General features: G+C 36.7%; 1 protein-coding gene across 1 annotated transcript; it reads right to left on the bottom strand.

Annotated features, from left to right (window-relative positions):
• Window positions 1-374: 374 nt before the first annotated feature.
• Window positions 375-14,060, bottom strand: LOC140105234 (ranaspumin-like). The gene is made up of 15 exons (XM_072129183.1): window positions 14,052-14,060; window positions 12,925-12,957; window positions 12,777-12,833; window positions 11,716-11,772; window positions 10,645-10,701; window positions 9,852-9,917; window positions 8,416-8,463; window positions 8,102-8,146; window positions 7,708-7,755; window positions 6,703-6,747; window positions 4,750-4,800; window positions 3,962-4,030; window positions 2,037-2,084; window positions 1,523-1,602; window positions 375-525 (listed from the first exon to the last, which is right to left on the bottom strand). Exons 1-14 carry the CDS (start codon window positions 14,058-14,060, stop codon window positions 1,561-1,563), a joined length of 675 nt encoding a protein of 224 aa, XP_071985284.1. The 3' UTR covers window positions 375-525; window positions 1,523-1,560.
• Between the last annotated feature and the right edge of the window lie 576 nt (window positions 14,061-14,636).

Below are 14,636 nucleotides of genomic sequence, written 5' to 3'. Positions count from 1 at the left end.
TTCCAACAAAGCACCTTGCACCACATTTATCAAGGGATTTAGTTATTGTAGATGTCCATGTTTTACAGACCACTGATACTGCAAGCAACTGACCCCTACAAGGTTCCGGGAAGTAGAGAAGGCCTGCAGCAGCCTTCCCCCTAGTACCATATTACTGAGCCTAGAGATTAGTTATGTGCTAAGTATTACTACCAATGGTGAGAAAACACACAATAACATCTAATATAAAGCAGAGTTACCCTATAACCTCTACTCTTGGCCTTCTTTCTAGTATACACGAGTTACTGAGGACAAACCACAGAATTATTCCTCTGGTGGAATCAAGAAATCTCCGTACAACTAAATAAAACAACACAAGTGGATTGATTAGAAGAAAGATTTATTGATTGGATGAAACATTAGATGTATAAGAAACAGATTGGTTGATCATCAAGGAAATCAAAAGGATTAATCATAAGTTTTTATATTTTTTATTCTTTTTTTATTGCTTGCTCTCATCTCTTCTACTTTCTTGGCCCAATGTCCCTAAAAAAAATAGATATGTAGGATAAATAATGAAGTAAAATATAACATGATATAAACAGCTTTAACCTTTTTTGGAGAATACAGTAGTTGTACCTCCAGTGATATAATAAAGTCTGGGTGCAGGGTTACTTTACTAGTGAAACATTTTGGAGGAGAGATAATGATGGAAGAGAAGGGATTGTGTAAAACACGGATATATAAAGGATTGTGTTCTGCTTTCTAAATCTCTTAAATCTCAGGTATCGGCTCCCTGCAGGTGAACATGTGCTGATCTCTGGCCACGAATAACAGATATGTGATCTATTTTTGTGCTTCAAATATCATCAGTGTGCAATCCATTGCCGAGCCGTATGTCAGCAGGAAAGGTTTGTGTGTTACTCGTATCTGATTCTCTAGAAGAGTCACATAACTGTGTTACCTAGTAAGTGATCTGCACATATGAGCTGCATCAAATGACTCCTGAGTGTCTCCCGGGTGGTGTCAGTATTTTTCTCATAGTCTTCTATGGGAAGGATTGGGTTGTAAACATGGGCAGGAATAGGACCTGCTCTGAGTTTTCTACAGACTACACCCAGTTGTGTGCATGCGGCTATTGAAATAAATGTGTCAGTGTACTATCTGCAAAAAAAGGGATAGCACACAGACAAGAAAGTCATTCATGTGGAATAAGAGTGAATACTGCCCAATCACATCTGGATGACATTGTTCCAAATCCATATGTGTACAGAGGGAAATTTATAAAAAAAAATTTCACTAGCCAAATACTTCCATAAATTGTGTATATATTGCATTGTTTCCCCATCTAATAAGCTCTGTGTGATTAATATAATGTATGCTCTACCATATATGTACAGAGGTCCCTAGTAACACTGAGGCACAATACTACAGAGCAAGGTGAATATGTAAGGAAATGTGTCCTCCAAATGGTCACTATTACCAATGAAACATAAATATATATAAAAGAAATGATAATGTTATGAGATTTTGCACAGTTTACCGGATAAGTTGGGATTAGTTTTTGAATGAAACAAGACCTCAGCCAATCATACCACCAAGACCAACATCTGGAAGCTTTATCTAAATAAAAGGGAATCATTTGGTTATTATTAGGTAATAGCGAAGCAAAATATACGTTTAAAAACATAGAAACAGAAATCAACACTGATTCCATGACTCGAGCTGCAGCTTGACCGCCACAAAAACCTGCAGAAATGTTAGTGGAACTCCTGGTTGTGTATAATGGGACCTGCAGCAGGATATTATTATTATCCTGATGTGAAATATACAGTCACCCTATTTACATCACATATGGGATTATAAGAGAAGATATGTGGTTGTGACCGGAATACACTTTGATGGTACATTTTATTTACACCTCCTATCTGCATAGAGCAATCCTAAATAAAACTCCTAATCATAAGAAAAGAGCAATCCTAGAAAAACCCTAAAGACCTGAATGTGTTATCTCCAGCCTCATCCTATTTATAGGACAATCATACATGTACACTTACCAATTTACATGCCAAATCATACAAAACCCCAGATGGTCCGATAAGTGCCTGAAATAACATAAAAAGTTTTTAATAGTTGCTGTTTTTTATATGGTTTTACTAAAGGCAAATTTACTGAAATCTAATAATATTGTTGTGCAGTATTTAATAAATTCCTAAATTGGTGAAATCTAAATGAGATTCTGTCAGCTTCTAGACAATATATAAACTTATGGGGACACATGTATCTTTTATTTGGCTTGGCTTCTTTTTGTTTAGTTGAAACTTTTTTGGTGCATTTGCACTTTTGCAACAGTTTTTGTGCTTAAGACAATCTTACTACTAGAGGGGAAACTCTGGCTTCCTCTTTAACTTTGGGAAGATTTGTGCATGAAAATAATTCCAATTTAAAGATACCAGGAAAAGCATCAATACTTTTAAGAGATACCAGTGTGGTCTGGAGGCTTATTAGAAAAAAATTCCAGTTACCAATGGATATTTCAGAATTTTTGTTACTAAGAGACTTATTTTATATGGGTAAATGAAAAGGACTGCAGGGATGGCTTTCCAATTGGGAGAAGAAAGGAGTCTATGGGCTTGGAGATATAATAGATATGAAGGGAAAGTAATTGAAGTTATTTGACCAGGTAAAGAGTGAGTTTGGTTTAAGGGACTCAGAATGTTTTGTATTATTTGCAGATCATTAATGGATAAAGGATTTTTGAAGAGGATAGGAAAAGGTAACTGTGAACTTTTTGGGAAAATATTTGACTCAGTGGGAGGAAACCCTTCGATTATAAACATTAGAATGAATTTGACATCTGGGGACGAGAATAACTGTAATTGTAAGATAGAAAATAAATGGGCAAGAGATGTAGAGGAGTATATCTCAGAAGAAGTAGAATCATTGTATTGTAAGAAAGAAAAAAGAAAACATAATCTTGCTTCAAAGTTCTAGTTGGATAAATGTCCAGTGCCATAAGCAGGCCTTTCTTGTGTTTGAAACCAGTTTTTCCTAAGTAAGACTTAGGCACCTCACCTACAAGGTAATATGTTCAGTATGTAAATGTGACCTGCTGCAAGTATATTATTGTGAGGTTAAACCATAAATGATGGAACGATGTAGAAACCTCTGATTGTTCTCGCTTTCATTATTATTGTACCGCAGCCTCTTGTTCTAGGAGTCAGTAGTAAATCTGTGGACAAGTAACAAGCTCCACATAGGAATCTGGATCCCAAAAGTAAATTTGAGATCTCGACAAAACCATAAACTATTTGTAGTGGAAAAATACTAATACTTTACTGTATATTCACTTGCTATTATTATTTTAACCTGGTGCTAGTTGTATTCTTAGATCTGTACACCAGTATTATCTATTCTGTACATTATCTCAAAGTGCTTTGCTGTCCTATAGAACATTTCCTTTCAAATTGCCCGCATTACAGACAGTCCCTGGGTTACATACAAGATAGGTTCTTTAGGTTTGTTCTTAAGTTGAATTTGTATGTAAGTCGGAACTGTATATATTATCATTGTAACTCCACCCAAAATTTTTTTTGGTCTCTGTGAGAATTGGATTTTAAAACTTTTGGGTTATCATAAGAACCAGGATTAACAATAAAGCTTAACTGCAGGCACCTTTAATAACTGTTATAGCTGTTTATTGTAGCCTAAGGCTAAAGTACAGTAAAGTAAGTTGGGTGTTCTTAAGTAGGGGACTGCCTGTACTCAAAAGTAGATTCTTCCTTCCTTCCTTCTAAATCAGTTGGGAATTGTGAAATGAATAGAGAAGTGAATGAATACTAACATGTACTATAACTATAAATGTTGTAGATTTGTGATTCTCACCAATATTTCACAGATGGGGGGGTTATAATTACATCTTATTAGACTATAACAATACAATAATTACACAAATATTTTCAAAATGTAAAAAGAAACTTACCTGAAGTAAATCAAGGACCTTCTGCACTAAACCTTCTAGACTTTCTCCAAGCTTTGTGACTAATTCTTCCTGTAATACATTTGTCATGTAAATGTGTTAGTTATACAAGTGATCTTACTGTATTATCTTTATCAGACTGTAGAAACCTTTCTTTATTGTACTGAGGAAACTAACACTTTGGGGGTCATTTACTAAGGGCCCGATTCACGTTTTCCCAACGTGTTACCCGAATATTTCCGATTTGAGCCAATTTTCCCTGTATTGCCCCGGGTTTTTGGTGCACGCGATCGGATTGTGGCGCATCAGCGCCGGCATGCACGCAACGGAAATCAGGGGGTGTGGCCGAACGATAACCCGAAGGAATTCAGAAAAACCGCCGCATTTAAAAAAAAAAAAAAAGTGTTGCTGGACATGCTCTTACCTTCACCAGTTATAGGATGGTGCATTCTGGCATTCCTCGGGGAACTTCATCGCAGCAGAGACATCTGGTGGACGTCGGAGGAACTGCCTTAGTGAATCACCAGAAGACCCGAATCCACCGCACAGAACGCGCCGCTGGATCGCGAATGGGCCGGGTAAGTAAATCTGCCCCTTTGTGTAGATATTGTATATGAAAATATCCACATGTTACAGTTTTGGGCGACCTTTACAGCTCCCTTTGAGGATTCTGTTCTTCTGATTTGTTATAGTGTATGAACACCAAGCCCACATTATCACAAAGAATCAACTGAATAATTTGGACTAATGGAATGATTTTAAGATATACTAATAAGAGCAAGATTTCTTACCACTGTATCACCAGTGCCAAGTGCATCGTCCCCAAAGCAAGCAGCGTTTTTCTAATGAGAAATAAAGAAAATAAAACTTGTGTTACCCTCTTGTATTAGAAGCGATAGAAGCAACTTAATAATATGACAGCAATAATCAGCCAGTGGTCACCTAGGAATATAGTCTATATAGCTAAAAATGATGTCACTGATCTAGTTATCCATGGCATTTTTTTCCATAAGTTTGCCTAACAATTTTGATCTTGTGATTCAGGTTTTCAAGTGTAAAGAAATAACTACAACTACCCATAGCTTTCTCTCTCCTACTTGATTCCAATAACTGTGCATTATATAGCCGTTCTATTGTATGATGTATGTGTCATATCTGGAAAAATGAAGGATTATCGATGACAGAGTTTGAGTAAGCATAAAGGCAGAACATGCAGCTGGTATGGGGCTGGGAGAGAAGGTTGTCCAGGGTTTCATTTCCTCCATACACATCTCAACATACATTCATATCATTTTACTGGAGCCACCAATAGGGGTAAATGTTTAATTGAGTTCAACCAATGCTAGATATAAGTGGAGGATTAAGGGTCCCATGGGCCCAGGGCTGTTCACAAGACTAGGGCCCCTAGGTATCTAAACTAACATGTGCCCAGATGTTAGGACTTAGGTACTCATCTATATGGTTAATCTCGTACTGTTCCTAAAAGTAATTTCATGATAAACTTCAAACAAGCACTTAAAACCCATCTTTTAAGTAAAGCCAATCTCATTCCATAACTGCAGGAAACCATCACAACCAGATATCCAAGACTGCATATAAGCCAAGGCTCCCAATTTTAGAAAAAAAAGGTATTGACTCAAGAATAAGCCCAAGAGTAGGAAATTTAATGAAATTCCACAGCAAATGCTACCTATAATGAAATGTCCACAACAGAGCTCCACATTAATGAAATATCAGCAGTAAAGCCCCCCTTTGATGTAATGTCCACAACAGAGCCCCATTTAATGTTAATGTCCTCAGCAGGGCTCCCTTTAATGAAATGTCCACAGCAGAGCCCTCTTATACATAAGTATCTGCAGCAGATTTCCATTTACAGGCAGTCCCCGGGTTACATACAAGATAGGGTCTGTAGGTTTGTTCTTAAGTTGAGTTTGAATGTAAGTCGGAACTGTATATTTTATCATTGTAATCCCAGCCAGAACTTTTTTGGTCTCTGTGACAATTGGATTTTAAAAATGTTGGGTTGTCATAAGAATCAATATCAACACTAAAGCTTCATTACAGACACCTGTGATAACTGTTACAGCTGATCATTGTAGCCTAGGACTAAAGTACAATAAATTACCAATATCCAGAGGTCGGTTTGTAACTAGGGGTCGTATGTAAGTCGAGTGTTCTTAAGTAGGGGACCGCCTGTACATAAATGTCCACAACAGATGCCCCCCTAGAATAAAATTTCCACAGCAGATGCACTCCTTTCATAAAATGTCCTCAACAGATGCCCCTTTACATAAATGTCCACAGCAGAGATTTCTCCCACACTATTAATGACACCTCCGCATCATAGTGTATGTGCCCAGGCAGAAAGAGGAGAAAATGGAGCCGCAGGGCGGGGGAGAAGAAGCTGAAGGTGAGTTAAGTTTTTTTTCTTAATGATGAAGGGTTTGTGTCCCTTGGAAGCCCATAGTAGTGGATGTAGCAGCCTGTTCTATCCTTCAGAGCTATACAGGGGATATTTATCATTGCATTTTCTGTACTAAGTTTTGGTGTACAGAATGATAAGAATAAGATTCACATGTATAAAGCACATAGGCAGCGATGGTTCTTGTATGTGTAAAGGTATCTGACTATTCTATTTCCAATGAGATCAGTATCTAGATGAATTAGTGTCTGTATATAGACACATCCGTTTTGTGTGACTAGGTCTCTACTCATTACAGTCAATTAGAAGTTTTAAAACTTACCAAGAGCTGCACAACATCTTTTGCAGTTACTGCATTTCGATCTCCCTAGAAAGCAAACGCAGCAAGTTACATGGGAATTTCCTATAATCTCTAATAAATTAAAGGGATTTTCCTATCTTGTGTATTCATGACCTTTCCATAGGTGCGGGTCCTTGACTCCCTTGGTACAGCTGTAAAGTTTGGCATGCATAAGGAACAAAGTATATAGGTTTGCCATATATATGTGGCCACTCTCTATTCAAGTCTATTCGAGTCTATTCGAGTTATTTTCAGCGCTGCCATAGGTCTGAATGGTGAGAGAAGGCAAATGTGGTGAAAGCTCTCCGATCAGCCCGGCCGCAGGAAGGGGACAGTAAGCTCCAATGATGTATTTATGACATTTCCTCTGTATATGCCCTACATACAATGGATAGAAAACCCCCTCTAACAACTTCTAAAGCAGATAGCCTGGGGGTCTCAGCAGCCAGAATGTGGTGGTGTCTGTGACAATTGGTTGTTCACGACAAACTGTATATTAAAATATATATAACCTATACTATAGAATCATGTATAATTACCAGACCTAGTCCATGTAAAACATCTGTAAAGTTCACAAAGTAATAATTCTGATTGAATTAAGCTCTCAGCAGTACATTAAAATTACATGTTTTTTTACCACTAATAAATGCAATCATATAAATATTTGATATCTTTTAGTTATTAAAGAGAAAACCAGTGCAGGGGGATCAGATCTGTCACTTCCACAGAAAAGAGGAAGAACAGACCTTTCCATGTGTCACACTGATTCCATCCTCCCATTAGTGGCCTCATCCCCAAATGGCTGTGAATATCAGACTTCTATAAGAACTTCCTACTCCTGAGCGTTCTATACCCACAAGTAACATTTCTGTAGATATCCAGGCTTTTATATCTTGATAAACCAAGTCTGACCAAAGTCTGACCAAAGCCAAACTTTTTTTTATCATTACATTAAAATTATCATTACATTAAAATTTATATTTTTACCTTACAAATGAAGGCCTTTAGGTTGTCGGGCAATGGAGACACATTTTTCTAAAATAAAGAATATACAAGTAAGTTGTAGTTGCTATTAAAGTCATGTGATCTAGGGATTTATTTCAGTCCAATTTTAAATAATATCCATCAATCTACAAAAAAGATAATTCTGTGTGATATGTGTAAGTTACTGTAATAATACCACGACTGATCCACTGCTCCCCCTCCATATATATAACATTAGTGTTCATGTGTGTGTATTCAAAGAGTAGAGAATTACAATAGATAATCCGATTATATTTATTTCTACTAAACTTTCCCATTAATAATGTTGATTGAATAAACCTTTTAGAACTTATTTCATTTTTCTATCTACAAATATGTAAGTATAAATTGGTGATACCGTCAGGGCCTTTGCCAAACAGGTTGATAGCAAAGCATCATCGGCCTGTAATTATAAATATAAATAATTTTATCAGAAATCATGAATTCTGCAGATATAATCATTTGTTCTGTTAACACATGTCCATATGTGTCACATTACCAGAGAGATTATTAGAATAAAGTTCATAATAATATTAAACACCACTGTTATATTAAAAAGAGATAATCAATCAAATAATTAAATGGTTACACAGTCTCTTACACTTTAAGCTGCCATACAATATGGTGTAAATAAATCTCTGAGAGATCTATAACACATAATGGTAAACTTACCAGCGCACATAGTATTTGTGTTGCACCTTCACTCAGTTTTAGTGTGTCCTGGAAAAATACAATGATGATGATGAGGATTTTCTATATTTACATTTTCTACATAGAAAAGTTGTAAGTCTGTTATTATACCTGGTCTTAAAAATATATATTACATAGAAATAATAATAGGAAGTATCAGTAGTTTTTTCTGGAAGTATTTTAAGAACTTTAACAAGATTTATTCAAAACTTAAAAAGTTTTGGGGACAAGTCTTGGGGACAGAATTACATCTGGTCAGGTAGATATCAGCTATAGCCTCTTCCAGTATTGTGAAATTTTCAATAAAATCCAAGTTGGAACAAATAAGTATTGGAAAATCAAAGCAGATGGTCTGAATAAATACCTTGGTGCTGCTACTTTTACTACTTTTAAGGTGACACCATTGTGCTGACCCAGCCATGAGATTGATGCTCAGAAACCTCCACCAACACAATATACAGGACGGTGCCCGGATCACATTGATGTCATCTTATACTCTGGAAGTTCAGCATTATACCAAACAGAGAGTGGAACAATCTCCTGTCCTCCTGTCACTGTCCTGGATAACAGGCTGGTAGTAGCTTTTGAACCTTTTGTATTATCTTATGACAAGCAACCTATTCAATAACGCCAGCAAGTTACAGCGATACCAGAGGAACCTACCTGCAATCTGACATATCCTGGAGCGGTCTGACTAATGATCAGGGAATATGTCGTGTGCAGGTTGAGTTTCAGCATAATTCGCTGCTGTTCCCTTTTATCCCAGAGCGTTTTGGCAGACTGCCACCCACACACCAGTAAAACCAGAGTCCTAAGGCCATCAGATGTTTCAGCGTTTGTTCACATTTTTGGAAAACTTCAGGACTTGAATGATCTATTTTTTTATGAAAACTAAACTCTTTCATTTGTATCTCTGCCTCATGTGCTTTACTTTCAGATTACAAAACAGTCTCCTATCAGAAAGCTTCTTTCAGTTTTTACCACTGACTTTAAGAATATGAAAGATGCATCTGTCAAAAATTAATCCATCAAAAAAATGGGAAAGCTGTCAAAAAGTCTAATTGCTTGAAATGTGAATGGAGTCTTGTATGTAGGGCGAGGACTACACCAAGGTTATAGTCATGTAACTGTAACCTTGATTGTGCCGTTTTCCAATACAATTCTATCAATCTATGAATTAATCTGGATCTAATAAGAATTTCTTTACAGTCAAGTGTAAAAATATGAAAAACTATATATCTTATTATTTTGGAAGTTTTTGTAGCTATCAATTGATCTAATTCCACACTGATCAACATTGTGGAAAACTATAAAATGTATCCACCTTCATAGTTTACATTCCATAGAAATACAAATTCTATATCTGAATCCCCCAGTAAGGGCCGTGCTGTGCAATTACATTTAAAGGAAAAACTTACAAGCAATTCGAACAATTCACGAGCCACATCCTCCAGAGTCTTTCCAGCTGCTGCTAACGCTTCCTCCTGTAGGGGAAATACATTTAACTATTTTACAAAGTAGAAACATGGCTTTTATTCATTACTTTTAAATTTCATAGAAGTATATCCTCCGAAGCTTAAATTAAAAGGTAAAATATATTAAATGTACATTTTAAATCATTTGTGTGACTGTATATGTGTGACTGTATATAAACATGTAACATATATAAGCAGCCACTTACATTTCCTATGAAGATAAGTGGATGGGTAATCCAGAAAGAAGGGATCATTTATCCCAATTGTCACATCCCAGAAGAATAATAGTATCAATTTACAGTGACTCCCAAGTCCTTCCTTTCTTCTAGCCCCTTGGCCTACTACCATGCAGGGGGTGCAGGTACAAGCCACTTCTAGGAAACATTGGGCTGTAGAACCAAATAGAATTTGGTTTTTTGGGTGGTGATGCACCCAGAATGTCCTAATGGGGACCCACCATTGGCTATTATGGCCCCTGCCCTATAGTCTGTGTTCTAATAATGCAGAAAGTGTTGAAGTTGTAAGCAACATCTCCCACAGCCATATATATAAGTAGTTGGAGCAGATGTCAGGCCTGTACACCAATTCTTCATTCTTAATGTTTTGATGGCAATTGACCTCATTTAATATCTGTTCTGTTGGCTTTCCAATTATTTGGTTTCCGGGAAGCTAGTCCATTCATATCCATATTTTCCACTTCATTTAGAATGAGGTGTTAATGCAGTTCTTTACTTACTAATGTCTGATCTTCATGAATATTAAGAATTACATCCAAAGCACAACCGGAACATTTCTAGTAAGAGATTAGAAGAAAAGAGAACCTTTTATTTAGGTCATCAGCTACAAACAATATGTTCTATGTCATATAACATCCTTTATCATGTTCGAAAAGTAAACTATGTAGAACAAGATTCAGAATAGTTTTTTAGGGCACTTTTTTATTCCAGTGTCAGGTATTGTATAATGTCATCGCCATCCTTATCTTGTATCACTATGACCCTGCACTGTGATAAATACAACAATAAAAAATTAAAATCAATGAAATATGGTTCAGTCAGGGATTACTGGAACTGTTACACTTGGATATACTGTATAGTAAGTTTCTAACTAATAATCATAAATTCCTTTTAGTAAGCAAATTATACCCTAATAAATTATAACTGGGAGATATTACATTCACTAAACAACATCTATAATGGGAAATAGGAAACCATCCTAATCCTATAGCATCCCATGGTCTGTCCTGTCCTGTCAGTAGCTGATAAATATCATGACACTACTGTTTGAGGGGAACGGAAAATTGAGATAGGACTTCCAGACACTTCTCTACAAATCTTTTCAACAGAATTTAGCGCCGTTCCTTACTTATATCCTGTAACGGCAGTAATATACTTTTGAAGGTTACAAATGATAAGAAATACATACAGTGCTGCAACAATAATTGAGATGCTTCACTGCATAAGCCACCAAAAACATTAGAAACGTAGGGGCAGATTTATCAAGCTGTATAAAAGTAAGAATGTTCTTAAAACCAATAACAGTTCAGCTTTCATTTTACCAGTGCTCATGGCTATTTTAAAGGGGAGCTTTAATTGGTTGCCATGGGCAACTAAGAACATTCTTACTTTTAGACAGTTTGATAAATCTGCCCCACAAGGTTCTACTGCAGAAATGTCTATCAGTGTCCAGTGGAACCTGACAAATGTTTCCCCTCTCTCGCTATGTAAGTAATCTAGTGTAATTGTACGACTATATATATATATATTTACAGCACATGTTCTTAAACAATAGCAATGTTATATCTTACCAGTATGAGTATAAGTTCTTTCGTAGCTGCCCTAAATTTCTCTTCATTTCGTGTGATCTGTGGGTAAACAATTACGAAAAATAAATATATGTACAATTATACAATTAACTACCGTATATACTTGCGTATAAGCCGAGTTTTTCAGCACAAAAAATGTGCTGTAAAATGTCCCCTCGACTTATACACGAGTCTATAACAAAAAAAAAAAATTACCCACTTAAAAAAAATAAACTTAAATACTCACCCTCTGATGTCAGCGCGTTGCGTCTTCTTTCTTCTCCGCGGCTCCTCTTCTCTCTTCTTTCTTCTGTCATGGACGCGCCCATGTTTTCTTAGTGGCCGCGCATACTATGACGTCAGCAGCGGCCGCGTCATAGTATGCGCATGCTAGAAGAAAACATGGCCGCGTCCATGCCGGAAGATAGAAGAGAGAAGAGGAGCCGCGGAGAAGAAAGAAGACGGGACACGCTGACATCGGGGACATCGGTAAGTTGCGCCGACATCGGGGAGCCGCGCTGACATCGGAGGGTGAGTATATAAGTTTTTTTTTTTAAGGGCCGTGGGGGCAGGCAGGCTGTATACTACTAGGGGCTTGCTGTATACTACTAGGGGCTTGCTGCATACTACTAGGGGCTTGCTGTATACTACTAGGGGCTTGCTGTATACTACTAGGGTTCTGCTGTATACTACTAGGGGGCTGCTGTATACTACTAGGGGGCTGCTGTATACTACTAGGGGGCTGCTGTACACTACTAGGGGGCTGCTGTACACTACTGGGGGCTGCTGTACACTACTATGGGCTGCTGTATACTACTAGGGGCTGCTAAATACTACATGGGGGCTGGCAGGCTGTATACTACTGGGGGCTGGCAGGCTGTATACTACTGGGGGGTTTGACCAATGCATTTCCCACCCTCGGCTTATACTCGAGTCAGTAGTTTTTCCCAGTTTTGGTGGTAAAATTAGGTGTCTCGGCTTATACTCGGGTCGGCTTATACTCGAGTATATACGGTAACACATTCTTTATTGATATTAAATATTGGCAAATATAATTTACTTACCTTTCCTTTGTAGCTACACACAAAAATTGCAAGATTTACAGTGAAAGCTGGAGCATGCTAGATAAGAAGAGACAATAGAAATATATTAGTAAATGTAGATCAGAACTACATAACCTTGGTTAAGATTGGGGGAGTCGCCATCAGTTACTATGACAGCTATGTCTATGCTGGACTCCCAGGCCTGTCATTTATCCTGACCATAACCTGCCAGAGACAGTTGCTTAGACCTCAGTCATATAACTGTCATATACTTCAGTATTGCATTATATGGCAGAAGTGATTAAAACCCTAAGGTTCAATGCACACTTGGGGGACAAATAGTAAAAGAAAAGTTTTTAAAAATCAAAAAAAATTACAAGAATCTAAAAATTGAAATCCCTTTTCTTTTACTAGAACATATATAAAACAATAAACAAGTGAAATCATAAAAATGTTAGATATCCCTGTGCCCCCAAAATCCTGCTCTTTAAAAATAGAAAATGTGTCTACCCAACAGTGAAGCCTGTACCAGAAAATAGCAGCCAAATCTCTGAACCGCCACTTTATTGCTAATTTGCAACTCAAACAAAGTGACTAAAAGGTTGTATAGTAAGGACAATGGCAACAATAAAAACATAATCTTGTCCTGCAAGAAATGAGACCTGTCTAAATGCTGCAATATGAAAAATTCATTGGTGATAGAACATGGAAAAACTAAAAAAATTTTTTGGTACAAAAAGATAACTATTGGAACATATTAACAGTTACATAAACTTGGATTTCCTGTGACTGTACCAACCAAGGAATATGAAGAAAGTATAATTTGGAATAAAAATTAAAATACATAAATATACAGAGCACGCAAGAAAATTGTGCAAATGTGTTTTTTTTCACTAGTTTCCACATTTTTATATTTTTTTTCTCACTAAATGATATAGAATATTATTATCCAGCCACTAGAAAGTACAATTGTTTAACATAAAAACAAGCCCTCACACAGCTCTGTACATGGATATTTAAAGTAAAATATGGATTTTTGAAGGTGGGCAGCAATAAACAAAAACACAGAAACAAAAACGGGACAAGTCATTAGAGAGTTAATAGCAAACATGCACAGGCTGAGCTGATGAAAGTCTATGTTTAGACCCCAGTAGCTTTGTAATGTGCACATTAACCTGTGATTTCCTCTAGTAATGTTTGCCTGCTTTACCTTGACCGCATCTGCTTTTGCCCTGTCACATAAATATTTTTGGACCTTGGTTATTATTATTATTACTTTTTTGCTGCTGTAGTTACAGTTAACATTTCTATGGGCTGCAAAATTGCACAAAAAATTTAAAGGTAAAATTATTGTCCGACATTTGAACAAACGGCCTTAAAATAACAGCTTTATGGGTCTAGATTTAAATAACCTTTAGCTATATTGAGATTTTATATTGGTCATTGAGGCCTAAATATACATTTTGTTATTAAAAAAAGTTAAATACATTAGTATTTATTCAAACTTACATTTACAGCAAATTCCAAGCACTGAGCATTTGTTGGTTTACTTCCTGATGTATCATAACATGACCTTTCTATGCAAAAAGAAAAAAATACAAAAGACACAAGTCAGCTGAATATACATTTACTGTATGTATGATCTATAGATTGTATTAATACATTAGCATCTAAATTACAATGTATTATATCTACATACCCACAGCCAGGCTGAGACCGGCCAGAGCAAAGAGTATGATGATCTTCATTCTGGAGATTGAGGAGATCAAGGTGTGAATGGTACAAGACACTGCTCTTCTTTTATAGGATAAAATGAGGTGACATCCCTAAGATCACATGATGGCACTGCCCACATTGGAAATGATCCTAAATGCCTACAGC

This window comes from Engystomops pustulosus, chromosome 10 (genome assembly GCF_040894005.1).
Source record: "Engystomops pustulosus chromosome 10, aEngPut4.maternal, whole genome shotgun sequence".
Classification (NCBI taxonomy): Eukaryota; Metazoa; Chordata; class Amphibia; order Anura; family Leptodactylidae; genus Engystomops; species Engystomops pustulosus.
Note: the sequence above shows the minus strand (reverse complement) of the source record. Positions and strands in the feature narration are given on the sequence as shown.